The following is a 16,176-nucleotide window of genomic DNA, read 5'->3' as shown; positions in this document are numbered from 1 at the left end:
TTCCGTGACCCAAGCCCCCAGATGAGCAATGGGTTAAGTAGCCACCCCTTAAATTTTCAGGTCACACCTCTACTCCCACTGGAAATTTGATTTTCACCATACCCCATGAGTAGGACTTATTGCACACACATTTTGCAGATGAGAAAATTCAAGCGAAGAGGTGAGGAGCGGCTCACCCAAGGGCACACTGCTGGCGTAACAAATTACTCAAAAACTTGGTTGCTTAAAACAACAAAGATTTATTACCCTGCGCGGCTTCTGCGGGTCAGGAATCCAGGAGCAGCCTAGCTGGGTGGTTCTGGCTCAGGGACTTTAAGGGGCCTGCAGTGAAGTGTGTGCCGGGCTGCGATCTCGTCTGCAGGCCCTGCTGGGCTGCAGGAGCCACTTCCAAGTTCACTCACACGACTGCTGGCAGGAGGCCTCAGTTCCTTGCCACGAAGGCCTCTCCATGGGGCTCTTCAACATGCCTGCCGGCTCCCCCAAAGCGAGAGACCCCACTGGTGTGAGAGCGAGTGAGAAAGTGTCTCGTGTCTTTCGTAACCTAATCTGGGAAGTGACCCAGCATCACTTCTGCCTCATTTCATTGGCTGGGGCCACTTTGGAGGGGCTGCCACTCAGACGCACATCTCCCAGCTCTTGCAGCCTCGGCATGTGGCCCTCGGGATGGGATTGAGTGGGGCTGCCTTAGGGGTAGGGTTGCTAGATTTAGCAAATAAAAATATGCGATAAATTTTAGATGAACAATAATTTTTTAGTATACATATGTCCCAAATATTGCATGGCAACCCTACTTTGGGAAGGAGGAGTAGGTGATGAGGGGGGAATTTTGGAGGGGTGTTGAGTTCTGATGCTCTAGAATTGTGCGTGTGACCTCAGGCTGACCCCGAGCCTTTGTGGGTGCCAGATCTAACCCTTCCACTCCAGTCCTCGGCTTCCCAGAGGGACCCAGACACAGAGTGGTCAAGGCAGGAAAGGCTGGGGAAGGACACTCTGGAACCCTCATGCTCCTGCCCCTGCAGAAACCTCCTTCCCCCTGCAGCCTGGGCAGAGGGAGGTGCCTCCAGCCTCTGCTCCAGGTCAGGCTGGGGGTGGGTGGCAGGAGGGAGGCTGGAGGAGGCAGGGAGGGCGCAGCTTCCTGCCCGCTCCACTTCACTTCGTGGGGAAGGGGAGGCAGAGCAGAGGCCTCTACCTGCCTGGCCCCTCATAGAGCTCTCCCAGGAGGCCAGCCTCCCGCCTCCTGCCTCCCTCAGATTATCCTGCCTGCCCCTCCCGCTATGTCACCCTCAGACCATCTCAGTGGCTCCTGTCTTTATTTGCCAAGGAACCGCCATCGGGGAGTGGGGCTTCTCCCTCCTTTCCTCGGCATCCGCCCCAGCCTGAGGGCCACAGCGCAGGGCCAGGAGCTGGCCTTCCTTGGTGTCACTCCTCCCAGACCCGCCGTCCACATGGCTGCCCCCCAGGCCGGCCTAGATGAAGCGCTTGTCCTGCACGTGGTAGGAGTAGGGGTCCCCGGGAAAAGGCTGGGGCGGGGGCTGGTTGTAGACACCCTGCAGGAAGATCCAAGCCGTGCCCACCACCATGACGGGCGTCACCACAAACAGGCAGAGGCGGTCCACTGTGCGGGCCACACGGTTCCAGCTGTCCTTCTCCTGGGGGCAGGGCAGAGGCAGTGGTGAGGGCCCTCACATCACACAGCCCCACGCCCATGCTGCAGCCTGCTACGGAGGCAGAGGCACCACGTGTCTGTGGGGGCTGCCTGAGGCTCACAGCGGACGAGTGCTGGCAGGTCCCCAGCAAGGGACAGGCCCCTCTGGCCATGCAGGGCTGGCCACTCTGTCGAGGAGGTAGAGCATGGGCCACAGCCTTCCTCCCCACATTACTGCAGGGCTCCAGGGGGCTGGAGAGGACCTGGGGCACCAGGGGTCTATCTCGGGGCTGCTGCTGGCTCACACGTGAGCTCGAAGAAAGACGCCCCTTTCTCAAGAAAGAATTTTGAAAATTTGTATAATATTGAATAATCATATATGGCTACTTTTTAATGTCTGGCTCTGTCTGGAGTATCAGGCTTGGAGCTGGGCAGGGACAGAAAATGATTGGCAGCTGAGAGAAACAAGAGACTCCAAGGGACGGCCAGAGTGTGGCCTGGATAGGGAGGAGCTGTGTGCCTTTGTGTGTCCCTGAGTGTGTCCCTGGCCCAGGTTGTTGCTATGGGGCTCTAGGCAGGAGTTCTCCCTCTCTGGAGGGCCTGTAATCTACACCCACCATGAACTCCTTTTTCTAAGTTGGTACATGTTTGGGGAAACCATCTCTCTTAGGAGAGGATACACTGAATCAGTGCACTACTTGAACGCCTGTACGTGGCAACCCTGTGGCCACTCACCTCATTGTAATTGTTCTGGTCCCTCATGTGGTTAACGATGAAGTTTGCCCCATCCACAGCTGGCTTCAGCTCGCTGAAGAGTTCCTGCTGGGCCTGCTCAGAGCTTGCTGGGGGCCGGCCTATGGAGAAGAGGCCAGAGGGGGCGTGAGGCCTGCCCTGCCCACCTCCCACAGATAGGCCAGACCCCAAGACCACTGGGGACCCACGTGCAGTGGTGGGGCGCCGGGCCAGCCCGTGCCGCTCGGATTGCTTCTCGAACATGAGGTCACTGCGGGACTTTAGCGAGAAGTACTCCTCAGCCTTGGAGATGTAGCCCAGGGAGCTGCTCCTCCGGACCAGGGCGCCGGGGCTGGGTCCGTCCTCTGCTGGGCGGGACATGTGCAGGAGCGTGGGCAGGGTCTCCAGGAAAAGCTGTGACAGGACCAAGAGAACACGAGAAAGGCCCGATTTACAAACACGGGCTGAACTTTGTACAACTTAACGTCTGCAGCTCCGTTCCTGGCTGTCGTGTGGCGCTTCCCAGTCATTTATCCCCCAGTCCCCTGCTGAGGGACATGCAGGTTCCTTCAACTTCCCCTCACTCCTCACAGCACAGCGCAGAACGCTTTCCTTGGAAATGAATGCTAAAAACAAGAAAGGCAAATGCCCCAGATGCTGAGATCTCTCCCCTCAAATGCCGAAAGCCAAAGAGTTGCTAACTATTTTCAGCCATCCCAGAACAGCCAGCCGGCCCTGCAGCGGCTGACAGGCAAGGACAGCCGCCTCCTGAGCACCCTGCCCCAGCCCCCGCCTACTTCCTCGTAACTGAGGCAGGGCAGACACACAGTGGCATGAGCGAAGCTCACACGTATGTGTGGCTAGACGGCTTTTTACAGATACATTCATCTGGGTAATCAGCACCCAGATAAGACAGCAAACATTGTCCCAGAAAGGTTCGCTCATGTCTCGCGCTCAGTTCTGACCCACGCCTGGAGGTAGTCACCGTCCTGACTTCTGTCACCGATTGACTTTGCCTGTTCTTGGACTCCACAGAAAGAAAACCGTGCACGCGTGCCGCGGCGTCCTGCCGGGAGCCCCACCTTGCTGGGTGTGCTTCTGCCCCTGTGAGCCCGCCCTGTGTCTTCACCCCTCTGTGGATGGCCTTGGACACTGTCCAGCTTTTGGCTATTGAGGGTGCTCACCTTCCTGACCCCCTCAGACAGCACGTGGGTGCTGGGTGTTCGGAAGTGGATGTTGAGCACGATGACACAGATCACGACGACCATGGTGACCAGCACCATGCCGAAGAGCAGGAACCTGTGGACACACACTCAGCCTGGAGCCTCCAGGGCCGGGCCAGGCGCGCAGGGCAGGACCAGGCATGGGTGTCACTCACTTGCCGATAAGGGGGATGGCCATGGACGTGGCGGGCAGCCGCTTGGAGATGAGCAGCAGGAAGACAGACTGGGCCAGGAGCACCGAGATGGCCATTGACGTCTTCTCGCCGCCTGGGGAAGCCAGACTTAGCTGTGACCTCGGGGTCCCAGGCCCAGAGGGTCCCACTGCAGCCCCTGGCACCACTGTTCACAATGCCATGATGCCCTGATGAAAATCATGGGCCATGGAGCTAGAGTGCCTGGGTGCAAATCTCAGCTCTGCCACTTACTAGCTGGGTGACCTTTGGCAAGTAGCCTAACCTCTCTGTGTCTCAGTTTTCTCAACTGTTAAATGTGGTGAGAGAGTGTACACTAAACCCATGCCACTCTGCCTGGCACTGGTTAAGTGCTCAATGCACACGAGCTGTCACCGTTAGCCCACCTCTGAAGCACAGATCTGTGTGTGTCACTGCCTGCTCAGAAAGCTTCAGGGTGTCCTCAAAGCACCAGGACAGTACCCAAGTCCCAGCCCTTCCTCACAGCCCCCGGTCCAGAGCTGTCCTGCTCTTCCACCCGCGCCCCTGCACGCGATGGAGAGGGGATGAGGGGACTCTCCCTGCCTGGCCCCTGGCCTCATCCGCGTGGCTCCTCCCAACTCCCCCGCCCGTACAGCCCCGCCCAGCCCAGCTCATGTCTGTTCACGCTCCACCTCCTCTGGGACCCCCAACTCCACTGCAGCTGGGAGGCCCCCCACCCTCCTAGTCCTGTGGTTTCCACCCAGTCTGCTAGGGGCAGGGGCTGGGTCACCTTTGTCCCGGGGCCTCGCTGTGCCCTGCTCCTAGTAAATACTCTGAATTTGTAAACCTGCTGCCTCCTGGAGCCAAGTGGGCACCGACTGGTTTTCTGCCCCCACACCTTGGCTCTCTAGAGACCCCATTATCCACTGGCTGGCTGAACGGTGGATGGCCTCCTGTGTGCCAGGCCCACAGTCACACAATGGTGACCATGACAGGTCCAGTCTGCCCTGACAGAGGGGCAGTTTAGTGGTTCTTCCTAGGACCCTTGGGAAGCCTGTCATGAGAGGCAGAAGTACACCCAGGAGGGACCTGCCCTGTCTGTTTGGGGATGTCAGACAGGGTCGTAGAGCTCTCCCCGGGGCTGGCCACCTGGCCCTCACGCCTGGCTGCTGGGCAGGGAGCTCCAGGAGCTTCACAGTGCCATGGTGCCCTGATGTTACCCCCAGGGCTACCCCCTGGGTTACCCCAGCTGGCCCCCAGGAGGAGGTGGGGGGCAGGGCTTGGCTCGGGGGAGGCTGCTGGCAGGGGCGGCGGGGCAGGGTGCTGAGGCTCACAGTCGGCCGGCAGGTAGAAGACCAGGTTGATCATGAAGGAGATGAGCACGCAGGGCACCAGGATGTTGATGATGTAGAAGAGTGGCTTGCGGCGGATGATGAGGTAGAAGGTGACGTCCTGGCGGCTGGGGCTGTCCAGAGGGGCGCTGGGGTCCACGTTGACCCTGGCCGGCCGGTGCACTATCTCCCACTCCCCATTCTCTGAGGGCAGCACACGACACCCGGGGGTCAGGCCGGGCCGGGGGTGCTAGGGGGTCCTCGGGACAGGACCAGGGGCTGAGCAGAGCCAGCGGAGCAGAGGCGCAGCCAGCCCTGACTGAGGGGCCCTGGTGGAGGCGGGGGAGGGGTACCCAGAGGAGGGTTCATGCTCTGCTGGTGGGTGTCTGTCCCTGGGGGTTGGGATGGGAGTTTCGATGAGGGGGAAATTTTCCTCTGTGATTGATCTTCTTCTCTTCTCGGAAGAAAATAGAAGCTAAGGCCATACAAGGTTCAAATAAGGAGTATGTTTTGGCTCAAAAGATATCACAGAGGCCGGGCACGGTGGCTCACTGCTGTAATCCTAGCGCTTTGGGAAGCCAAGGTGGGAGGATCGCTTGAGCCCAGGAGTTCAAGATCAGACTGGGCAACAAACATGTTGAGACCCCATCTCTACAGAAAATAGAAAAATTAACTGGGCGTGGTGGCTCGTGCCTGTAGTCTCAGCTACCTAGGAGGCTGAGGCAGGAGGATCAACTGAGCCCTGGAGTTTGAGGCTGCAGTGAACTATGATGACCCCAGTGTACTCCAGCCTGGGTGACAGAGTGAAACCCTGTCTCAAAAAATATATATATATATATATTTATATCATGAGCCAAAAATAGGTATGTGTAGATTAAAGAGATGAGGAAAAAAAAATGTTTCAGTTACTGAGCTCATCTTCCTCAGTAGAAAGAAAAGCCACGTCCACATTAGTTGAGTGCTCGTCCCAGCCTGGGTCTGGGGATGAGGAGCCAGCGAGAGTGAAGCTATCCTCTACCCCTGGGAGGTCCAGCCTGAGACCAGCGGGTGTGTCCCTTCTGAGGGACAGGGTGCGCAGTGAGCCCCATGGAAGATCTGAGCTGGGTGCAGATGGGAGGTGGGGCGCTGGGAGTGGTGACCGTCACCCCGTCAGGAAGACAGCCCACACCCCAGCCACACCCCCGGGCTCTGCAGGCACAGGAAAGACCAACCACGCCCCTCCTCTGTGAGCCACCTGTGTCCCCAGGGACCCCTGTCCAGGCCCGGAAGAGTCTTGTGGTACCTGTGTCCCTCCCTGCCTTTGGGATGTCTTTGCGTGTCAGTGCGTGTCTGCGTGTGCTCCTCTGCCTGTCTGTGTGTAGCCGTGGATGTGAGTGCCCCAGTGTTGGTGGGTGTGCACCTGTGCCTCCCTGGGGTGGGAGGTGTCGCATGGCTGTTGGCGTGTATCCGGTGGCCTGTGTCTGAGGGCCTGCCCACCCACCCAAGGCTGCTCCGAGCACCTGTGAAGCCCTCAGGATCGATGATGATCCACTCCACGGGGTAGGTGCGATCCTCTTCAACATCCTGCTTCAGGCTCAGGGTGATCTCCTTGGCCGTGTACTTGAGGGAACTGGGGAGGGCAGTGGGCAGAGGGGGACCCTCAGCCACTGGCTAGGGCCACAGAGAGGGGAGGAGGGCTGCTGTGGGCGAGGGGAGCCCTAATCAAGACAGGGCAGGGGCTTCTGCCTGGTGGGGCTTTGTTCACCTCCTTGGGGCCCTGGCAGGGTGCTGTAGGGGGAAGGGCGACTGGAGAAGGGGGCGCACCTGAACTTGAGGGAGCAGTTCTGCCAGTCAAAGGGGAAGTAGGTGACGGAGATAGGGCAGGAGGAGCGGAAGATGGCAGGCGGCAGCCAGTACACAGAGCCTGAGTCATAGACCAGCACGTTGCAGGAGTAGGTAATCTGGAAGGAGCCGTCGTTGCTGGGAGGGAGGGACAAGGACCACAGTGAGCACTGGCCAGCTCGGAACTGGCAGGGCGGGCAGGAGAAAGGGTGGGAGCGGGAGCTGGGGGCATCAGGAAGGGGGTGGGGTGAGGGAGGGCAGGCCGGAGAGGGGTGCAGCTCAACTTGTTCTCCAGCACAATCTCTGGGAGCCACAGCATGTCAGAGGGCAGGCGCAGGACACTGATATTCCCAAATTCTTCAGCATCCCACTTCAGTCGGCTGTCTGTCCAGCCCTGGAAGCCCAAAAGACATGTCGGCAGTGCACTCTGCTGCTGCCCAGCCGCCCTCACTCCTCCCGCTTCCCTGGGGGAAGACTGAACAGGGTCTGGTTGCTGTGACAAAAGAGGTTTGGGGGAGGCAGGTACAGAATGGGGATTCAGGTCTGTCATGGACAGCTGTGTAGGATGCTCACTGTGCAACTAAGGGAGCATCATTTCCACTGTGGGCACAGAAAATTTGTGTCTATATTATGAACTTCTGACAGGTGGCAGAAGAACATTTTCCAGTAAAAATCAGGATATAGTGACAATTTTCGCCCAGATGAATCCTAATCCACTTGAAGGCACCATCGGGGCTAGGGAGGGCACCAGGTGGGGGGAAGGGAGTTGGGCCTGGGGTTTCTCTGTAGGGAGGAACGAGCCACTCCTAAAGGACAGCATCCAAGGCAGGCTGGGGGCCCCCGAGTGGGAGCAAGCATGGGGGAGCCTGGGAGGGGGGGCATTCTCCTTACGTGCTCTATCCACACATTGGTGGTGAGGGTCTCCTCCACTTCTTTCTGTAATCAGACAGGCGGGCTGTCCTTCAGGGCCTGCGCCACTCTCTCACCTGCGCACGCTCACCAGGCCCCTGCTCCCGGCTGGCACCCGGGGGAACCACGGCAACTGGGCCCCTGGCCTCCTGCCCTGAGTCCCCAGTCAGGAGCGGGTGGGCTGACCAGGCAGCAGAGGACCGAAGGCCTCTGAAGTGTGTCATGAGTGTGATGTGGCATGGGCGTGGCGGGGGGCACTCCCAGAGCCGAAGCAGAAGGGGAGGGAGCACCTCGAGCGTGTTTCCCGGGCAGGGGAGCTGGTCTTGGTCCTAGGGAAGCCGTCCCTGCCCCCTGTCCCCAGCCCAGCCGCGGGAAGGGCCTCTCACCAGGGAGATGAGGTTAGACAGGGTGAGGGCCAGGGAGATGTCCACACGCTCCTCTTTGTGCGCCACGGGCCGGAGCTCCTTGTTGTAGCGCTTCTCGTGGAACAGGTGCCGGATCAGCCGCTCCTCCTCGTTCAGGCCCCAGCTGCCTGGGAAGGGTCAGGGAGCGAGCGGGACACTGGGCAGGGGACCCAGGAAGGAAGCTGCCCTGAGGTCCTGCCGGGCCATGGTGTTGGGCTGAGCAGGGACGTCCAACCGCTTCCCGGGTTCGGGACCCCAGAGGTTGGCCCCTCATGGGGAGAAAGAGCAGCGAGGGAGTGGGGAGGTTATGGGGAGGGAACGAGAGGGGACCATGCAGTGGGCGGCCGGCCGGGGTGGGTGTCACGAGGGACCCTCAGGGCGGGGATGAAGTCTGCCCTTACCACACACGGCCAGGGTGGCCAGCAGCCCCAGTGTGAGCACAGGCCCCTCCATCCTGTCTCCCTGACTGGGCCTTACACCAGCCTGTCCTGCCCACAGCGCTGTGGAATGAGGGTGGGCGGGAGAGCTGACAGGTGGGGGGTGGGGGTGGGGCGACAGGAAAGCAGCCGGAAACACAGGCCGACACCTCAGGGCAGGAGCCCAAGATCCCAGGCTGGGCAGTGAGGGTGGCGGCTGGGTAGAGACACCGGACACCAGTAAGCCACGGATGGGGGGTGACAGACAGGCCAGCTGCTGCCACTTCTTGGGAGGCAGAAGATATGCTCAGATGGGGCTTCCCATCCCCTCTGCAGCTTCTCTGTGCCCCCTGCCAACTGCTTCCGGACACTGGGCCCTCCCTGGGCCCCACCCTTGAGATTAAATGTCTACCCACTGGGCCCCATCCCAAGAAAGCTCCAGAGTCATTTCCGTGGATTATAAATAACATTTATTAAAGCAGCTGTGATTCTCTGATCTCAAACCTGGGAAGACACATGGGGCCCAGGACCCCCACCCCACCCTACCCACATATACCCAGCCCACTGTGGCAGTGACAGTTTGTCATTATGTTCCCTGAACCCCTCTCAGCCCATGGAAGCAGTAGGTCCTTACCAGGGGCGGGGGATTCAGACATGGCTCATGGCTGCCTGGCCGCAGGGATCTGAGGACTGAGGGGGTGGTGCCCCTTCCTCTCCAGTCCTGGCCCCTGCCCCACAGCCATCTGGGGTTCCTCAGGCTCCCCTTCTGCCAGGGCAGCCAAGCGGAAGGCCTGTAGGGCCTGTACCAGCAGCCGGGGGAGGCTGCGAGCCAGGGTGGCCGGCTCTAGGCCCACCAGGCCGCTGAAGACCACATGGCGGCCCCCCAAGCCTGCCCGCACCCAGGCTCTGAAGAGCCCGGTCAGCGTCTTGGAACCAAGGTCTACCAGGACCTACAAGAGGGAAGAGGGCGTCAGGGGCCCAGAAACCCACTCCTCTCTTCCTGGACCTCAGAAACTCTCACCTAGACCCATTCCTCTCCCCTCCCCCCACAACCCTGCTCATTTCCAGCTCGCTTGGACACGCCCCAGCCCCTCCACTCACAGCTCTCCCCCATGTCCCCCCAGCTGCCCAGCTCACACGCAGCAGCCCGCCCTCCCACTCCCTTCCCCGGGCCCTCTACCGCCCCCCCCAGAGCTGGGCAGAGGCAACCCCAGGCTGCCAGGGGGAAAGGAAAGGTCCTCCCTCCTGCTGTGGGGTGGGCGCCCCCTGCTCCCCCACCCACCAGGGCTGAACGCTCTGCACCGTCTCTGGCCTGGGTTCCAGCCAGGTCAGGCCTTCCCAGGCCACTGTGAAGGAGTCTGGAACCTGGGGACCCACCTCACGGAAGTTCATGGCCAGGTGCTGTGAGGGAACCTGCAGGATCCAGGCATGAGCCCCCTGAAGGGTGGCCAACTTCTGGCGCAGGGGCTCCAGCCCAGGGCAGCCTGCAGGCAGGGAGAGGCCAGGGAATAACAGAATGAACCTCTGGAGGCGCTGAGGCTGGGACTCCCACCAGTACCCCAGGACAGCCCCCGACGGTCCTCCTCGTGCTACAGATGGGGAAACAGGCTCAGAGAGGTTAAGCCGTAACTCCAGGCAGAGTTGTTTGGCATTGATGAGAGCCCAAAGCCACAAGTTCCCCCAAAGAATCATCTGTTCTACTGGGGGTTGGGGGGAGGAAAGCGGGTCTCCCTGTTGCCCGGTGTCACAAGTGTTTCCCAGCGCAGACCCCCGGAGAAGCCCTTCCTGGCCTCTGCCCAGCCCGTGCCTTACTCCCCTCCCCAGAGTCGCAGGGGGCGTTGGTACCGGTGGCTTCCCGGCGCTGCTCTGGCCTCCGCTTCGGGAACCGTGTGCCGGCAGCGCGCGATCCTGGGGAGGTGCAGGGTTAGGGGACCGCCTAGGCCCGGGAAAGAGGCTCCGCTGCGCAGGGTGGGGCCAGGCGGGGCCCGGGCTGGGCTGGAGGGCGCGGGATACCTGAGTGCAGCCGCAGCTCGCGGACGAGGTGCCGGGCAGACTCCCGGAACGAGGGAGCTGGGCGAGCCAGGGCGGGGACCAGGCGCCGCAGCCCCGGGCGCGGGCCGAGCAGCTCCTGGGCGTTCCGCAGCAGGCCCAGCAGCGTGTGCGCCAGCGAGCGCAGCTCTGCGAGCAGGACAAGGGTCGGCGCGGCGGTCAGAGGTGGGCCAGGCCCGCCGCCCCGCGCTCACGCCCCAGGGAACGCGACTGACCACATCGCCGCCGGCGCTGCAGACACTGCTGGTGCGCCAGACGCGCACAGGCGCCCTCGGACCCGGGGCACAGGCGCGCGTAGAAGGCGCAGAGCCGGGTGGCGTCTGCCAGCGGCTCCTCGGGCGGGTCCCAGGCCAGAAGTTCCCTGCAGCTGGGCTCGCGGCTGGAGGAGGCTGCTGCGGGCGGGACAGGGACCAGTTTACCCCCTGTTTTGGGTCCTAGACCCCGCAGTCGTTCCCGGGAGGGAGACGGGCTTTTCCGCAGCAGAAGGGAGCTGGGGGTGGGCCCGGTGGAAACGGCTTGTCCTAGGTCTATGTGCGCGGACACTCTGGGCAGGAGAGTATTGGAAGGGAGTGCTCACCGCTCATCTGCTCCTGGAGCCAGTCCTTGAACACTGCCACTCGGGTGTAGACCCCGGGCTTCCCTGGCTCCCCGCAGCCATCCCCCCAGGAGGTGACTCCAAACAGGACCTCCCTGGGGTGGAGGCCGGGCTCAGAACAGGTTAGGGGGCCTCCAGAGTCACCCTGTGGGGCCAAGAAAGAGGACGCTGCATTCACCTGCCCTCTGTTACGCCTGCCTTACACCTGGCAGGTTAAGGCAGCTGGGAGCTCTTCTGTGGTTCCCATTTGTATCCATTTTAGCGGTGAGGCCATGCAGCTCGGAGAAGTTGAGCGATAGCCAGGCCACATAAGGAAAGGAAGTCATCCTGCGCCTGCGGAACTGCTCAGCTGGCACACCCGCCCCATCAATCTGGGTTCATACCTGGCACGAGTCAATGCCTCCCGCCAGGTAACCAGCACAGAGCATGGTGCTGGGGCGCAGCCCGGGTCCCAGGGCCCTTCGGCAAGTATCCGCGCTGAGCAGGGGAACTCGGGCCTCCCTCACTGCATCAGCCTCAGGCCCGTCTGCAGGGAAGGGGCGGAAGGAGGGGCTCGGGTTTGGAGGGCAGAAGGCCCGCTGTGGGGGTCCCCTTCCCACTGCCCTCCCTGATTCCCCTCCCTTTGCAAGATCTGGCAGCCTTTTGTAAAGGCAGCTGGGCCTCCCCGAACTCCATCTCCCCATTCTTCCCACGTGGGGCGCCAGGCTCACCCGGGCCCCGCCTAATACCTTCGAAGAGGGCCCCCCAGCCTGCGATGGCGCAGGCGGTGCCGGCGGGGGGCTCCTGGGGCTCCTGGGGGAGGCACACGGGGCGCGCCGGCCCCGCCGGGCTCACCGGCGTCCACAGCTGCACCAGGGCCAGGTCGTTATGGAAGGTTCGAGGGTCAAACTGAGGAGAGGGTGACGGCGCAGTGTCAACAAGGCGTGGGGTGGGGATGCCGTTACCAGCTCTGAGGGCCTGGGGACTGTCCTCTCACCTTGGGGTGGGACAGGATGCGGTTCACCGGCACTTCTTCCGCTTGCTCCCCCCGGGGCCCCTCGGCCAACGTCACAGTCCACAGAAGCTCATTCGGGGCGCTGCGGGGCGAGCGGCGGGTGATACGCAGAAAGGACAGGGGCACAGAGACGCCCCGGGAGACCCTACCCCTCTGCCCTCGGGCACCACCCAGCGAGCCCGGACGTCGGGCTTTCTCCATCTGGGGGTAGGACTGGCGGGCCGGGGCGTCGCGCCCCCTCGGGGCGAATGCCCGCTTTGGTGCCACCGCTCCGGGTGGGCACTCTGGCTGTGCGGGTGCGGGCGCCTGGAGGCCGCGGAGCCGGGGAGCCCGGGCCGGCCGCCGCCAGGGGGCAGCAGAGACCGGCTCTCCCGCTCGTCTTCCGCCAGACAACCCGCAGGTGCAGCACCTGGCGTTGGGGCCCCGGGCTGGGCAGGGGTCTGGGGGCCCGACATACCCCGCAAAGCAGTGCGCCGCCGTGAGCACCCAGGACGCTGCCACCAGGACGCCGCCGCACAGAGGCTGCCCGCCGAGCTGCAGCCTCACCAGCCAGGGCCAGGCCCCGGGCGGCGCCGCGCTGCCCCCCACTATGCGGCCGTGAGCCCGCGTCACGTTGGCAGTGCTAGGGCGCCTCTCCCCACACGGCCCTAGAAAGGCGCAAGTGGTGTCACGAGGAACCGTTGTGGCTGTCCTCACCATGGAGGCCCACCCTAGGCCCACCCTGTCCTCACCCTGCCCCTCTAGCCTTTTCAGCCTCACCTGGCTCAGGTGGGTCCTGGAGGAGGGAGGCTTGAGGCCTGGAGCGCCCAGGTCCTGCTGAGAAACAGACCTCTGAGTGTAACTGCCACCCGTTTGCCTGTCCTCCACCCTAGGCTGGGCTTGAATGCTCTGTCCGCCCTACCGCTCCCCTTGTCCCCACCCTCTAGCTCACAAGTTCTATTTCCGAAGCTGAGAACTTCTCACTGTTCACATGGGGGGCCCAGACTGTTTCTGCCTCCCTGCCTTTGCACACGCTGTGCCCGAGTCTGGCATGCGCTTTCCACTTGGACAGACCTTAATAAGCACAGCCTTCGTTGCAGCCCCACCCGGTCTCTGTCCCCCCTCCCCCAAGGGTAGTCAAGTTCCAAGGGAGGGCATGGGGTTGGGGTCGGATAGGAGAATGGGCCCGGGGCAGTGAGTGCACGTTCCCTGGGGCCGGGGGTGGCATGTGGGCACACCTGTGCATTCGTGCGCAGTGTGCTGGATCTCCATCACCACTCGGTTAACTGCCCACTGGGCACTCCTCTGGGCCGCCTGCAACGCCTGTGTTCCCTGCGCCGACAGAACTGCTGGGACATAGGGCACAAAATCATGCACAGTTGGGGAAGAGCCTCGGTCTAGTCCTGGTGGCCCAGCCCTCAGCCCTGCCTTGGGAGACCCTGGGGGAGGCAGGCAGGGCTCCCCAAACACGGGCATGGAATAGGGGCGAGAGTGAGCCGCGGGGCCCAGAGCAGATGGACCCAGATTCTCAGCACAAGATATCTCCGTAATTCAACTGAGCCGGACTGGAATCTTTGAACAGTGCCTTTCCTTAAAATTTTTAAAGAAAAAACCACCGCCCCAAGATACAGACATTACAGAACTCAGGCTTATTGACTTAAAGTACCTGTGGTTAAGTTGCCCACCTTGGGGCCCAGACAGCCATGAATATGCTGCACTGGGTCTTTTCCCCTCTGCCAAGTCTGGAACCTTCTCTAAATGCCCTTTGGCAGTGCTTGCCAGCTCCACTTTCCAGCCTCATCTTCCCCCTTCCTCTCCTACCTATGTCTCAGTTCCCGCTCCTTCTCCAGCAGGGTGGGCAGAAGTGGTCGAAAGTCCTTAGAGCGGGAGTGGCAAGCCGGTCTTCCTCCCTCTGCTTGCCCAGGCCTCACTTCCCTATGCCCCTTCTGCCTCAGCCGCTGCCTGGGACCAGCCTGGGCTTACCTTGCAGGGTGCTGGGCGGCAGGCGCATGTACAGTGGGCGCCCACAGGCGGACCACGAGTCTGGGAGGGGCAGCAGCAGCAGCAGCACAGCCAGTAGCATGGTGACCAGGAGCTGGAGCGAGAGACCACGTCCTCTTGGCTCCTCGGGGTCCACCTTCCAGGCGCTGATCCTTTGGTGCCCGCCTCCCGCTGCCTTTCTGCCCCTGGGCACTGAATTCTTGTCCCTCAAATCATCTGGCCCTGTTCTCTTACATCAAAATTACCCGCCTCCCTTGGTCTTCCCCTCACCTGGCCCTTAACTCCTAGGAGCCCACAAGGGACTGGGGCTGCGGGGGCTATATAGAGGACAGCCTGGGGGGAGGTGTGCACGGGAGGGCGGCCAGGATTGGGGGAGGGAATGGAGTAGTGGGCTTGACCCTCACCTTTGAAGTCTCATCATCCCAGCTCAGAGCCCCCCTTCTGTCAAAGGAGCCCTTGTTTCTGCGGCTCCATCAAAGGGGCCAAGACAGGGGAGAAGAGCTGACGGTTGGGCTGAGGGCCAGGCAGAGGGGGGCTGGTGGGCAGGGGCGGGCCCAGTCGCTGGGGCGGGGATGGGGGGATTCCCATCTGCCTCTACCCCCAGGAGTTTGCAGCTATGCTGGGGGCAGACACTCCTGGAGGGAGGAGCGTGGGGGTGTCTGGGGTTTCTCAGCAGCCCCACCCCCTGAGGAAGCCCTATGAGCTCCCCGCCCCTCTGCCCCTAATTGCTTGGCAGCGTCCCTCCCCAATGTGGCCATTTCTAAGGATGATCAAAGCAGCCTAATTATCACCGTAATTGCCGCACTGGGGGTGGTGGAGTGGGAAGGGGCCAAGGCAAGCAGACGCTGCGATGGCGCAGGGAGGAAGGCGTGAGATGAAAGGCCCACAGTGGCCCAGTTCATGGAGGACAGGCCCCAGCAGCTTCTGACGCTCTCCCAGACCCCCCATCCCTGCACAGTGCCAGCTCAGGCTGTCCGGCATTGTTCTCAGTTGCCGTGACCCTGATCTGGCTGGAGGGAGTCTTCTGGAGTCTCCCAGGCAGGGCCACAAACAGGCAGCTCTCCTGGGAGTCACCACCTGGGGCAGGGGAGAGCACCCTTTTACTCTGCAGAATGCCCTGGGGCCCCAAAAGTACCTTGACACCCCAATTCATGCTGGTGACCCTAGGGCCACTTTGGTGGCAGTATTTCTATCACAGGAATCAGCAAATGCTATGAGCTGAGCTCTTCTTCCCTGGAAAGCCAGTGGTCTGCCGTGCAGCAGCGCCACTCTGCGGACCCACTTTCCCCTCCCCAGTGGCACCGCGCGGTATACAGGCAAGACCTCTGGTTCAGGGATGCCTGAAGGTACCGTCTGTGTATGGATGGTTAGGAGTGAATTTTATGAAGTCGGAAGTTACTCTTGTTCATCAGAGTATCTGTCCATCTTGCAGGGTATCTTTTTATCCACGATCTCCAAATTCTTGGCAGAGAGGGGGTTAGCTCAACACAGCCTGAGTTTGAAGCATAAACAGAGGTTTGAGAGCGTGTCCGAGGGAAGATTAGCTGTGGTTCCGAGGAAGAGCCGTCAAGGTAGAGGACCCAGAGAGCAAAGCAGGTAGGTGGGCGAGCCTCACACCTGTCCTCTGAGCTTCTGTCCTACAGGTGCTTGCATCCAGGCCGAGGGGATAAAGGCCTGGAGCGAAGCTCCCACGTGGTTCTGTGGACACTGCCCCCCGGGGAATTCCTCGAGGAGGGTGCGTCCCTCGCCGCTTGGATCCTGCCAGGCCGGAGCCTTCCTGCTCCCCACTTCCCTGCTGCCTCCATGGCCTTCAGAGTGGCAGGAGGAACAATCCAACCAGAGCTGCTGTCTCTATTTTCTGTCCCTTCCACCCCAACTCACCGCAGGGTGTGAACCCAGCCACTGCCAAAGAAAAACAAGGGGCC

The 16,176-nt window shown here is 61.6% G+C and overlaps 2 protein-coding genes across 3 annotated transcripts; both read right to left on the bottom strand.

Moving 5' to 3' along the window:
* Positions 1-1,221: 1,221 nt before the first annotated feature.
* On the bottom strand, positions 1,222-8,720 carry CHRND (cholinergic receptor, nicotinic, delta (muscle)). Of its 2 annotated transcripts, XM_012659332.1 has the most exons (12): positions 8,619-8,695; positions 8,200-8,345; positions 7,796-7,840; positions 7,189-7,298; positions 6,887-7,042; positions 6,583-6,692; positions 5,087-5,287; positions 3,756-3,867; positions 3,562-3,676; positions 2,587-2,791; positions 2,381-2,499; positions 1,222-1,649 (listed from the first exon to the last, which is right to left on the bottom strand). In XM_012659332.1, exons 1-12 carry the CDS (start codon positions 8,668-8,670, stop codon positions 1,467-1,469), a joined length of 1,554 nt encoding a protein of 517 aa, XP_012514786.1. In that variant the 5' UTR covers positions 8,671-8,695; the 3' UTR covers positions 1,222-1,466. The 2 variants fall into 2 exon arrangements, with proteins under 2 accessions (XP_012514786.1, XP_012514787.1); XM_012659333.1 differs by lacking the exon at positions 7,796-7,840 and having other exon boundaries at positions 8,619-8,720.
* Positions 8,721-9,080: 360 nt separating this feature from the next.
* Positions 9,081-14,462, bottom strand: PRSS56 (protease, serine, 56). Its single transcript, XM_012659336.1, has 13 exons — positions 14,234-14,462; positions 13,489-13,596; positions 13,031-13,084; positions 12,729-12,918; positions 12,254-12,353; positions 12,006-12,165; positions 11,661-11,803; positions 11,260-11,422; positions 10,898-11,071; positions 10,647-10,811; positions 10,479-10,541; positions 10,011-10,117; positions 9,081-9,583 (listed from the first exon to the last, which is right to left on the bottom strand). Exons 1-13 carry the CDS (start codon positions 14,331-14,333, stop codon positions 9,293-9,295), a joined length of 1,818 nt encoding a protein of 605 aa, XP_012514790.1. The 5' UTR covers positions 14,334-14,462; the 3' UTR covers positions 9,081-9,292.
* Between the last annotated feature and the right edge of the window lie 1,714 nt (positions 14,463-16,176).

The sequence above is a fragment of the Propithecus coquereli genome, unplaced genomic scaffold (assembly GCF_000956105.1).
Source record: "Propithecus coquereli isolate 6110/MARCELLA unplaced genomic scaffold, Pcoq_1.0 Scaffold605, whole genome shotgun sequence".
NCBI classification, from domain to species: Eukaryota; Metazoa; Chordata; class Mammalia; order Primates; family Indriidae; genus Propithecus; species Propithecus coquereli.
Note: the sequence above shows the minus strand (reverse complement) of the source record. Positions and strands in the feature narration are given on the sequence as shown.

Coding starts and splice junctions, on each gene's coding strand:
- CHRND (XM_012659332.1), bottom strand. CDS start 8,670: ATGGAGGGGCCTGTGCTCACACTGGGGCTGCTGGCCACCCTGGCCGTG. Junction 6,693..6,886: donor AACTGCTCCCTCAAGTTCAG/GTGCGCCCCCTT, acceptor TGCCCTCCCCAG/TTCCCTCAAGTACACGGCCA. Junction 1,650..2,380: donor ACCAGAACAATTACAATGAG/GTGAGTGGCCAC, acceptor CCCTGCCCCCAG/GAGAAGGACAGCTGGAACCG.
- PRSS56 (XM_012659336.1), bottom strand. CDS start 14,333: ATGCTACTGGCTGTGCTGCTGCTGCTGCTGCCCCTCCCAGACTCGTGG. Junction 10,812..10,897: donor GCAGCGCCGGCGGCGATGTG/GTCAGTCGCGTT, acceptor TCCTGCTCGCAG/AGCTGCGCTCGCTGGCGCAC. Junction 10,118..10,478: donor GCAGCGCCGGGAAGCCACCG/GTACCAACGCCC, acceptor CCCTGCCTGCAG/GCTGCCCTGGGCTGGAGCCC.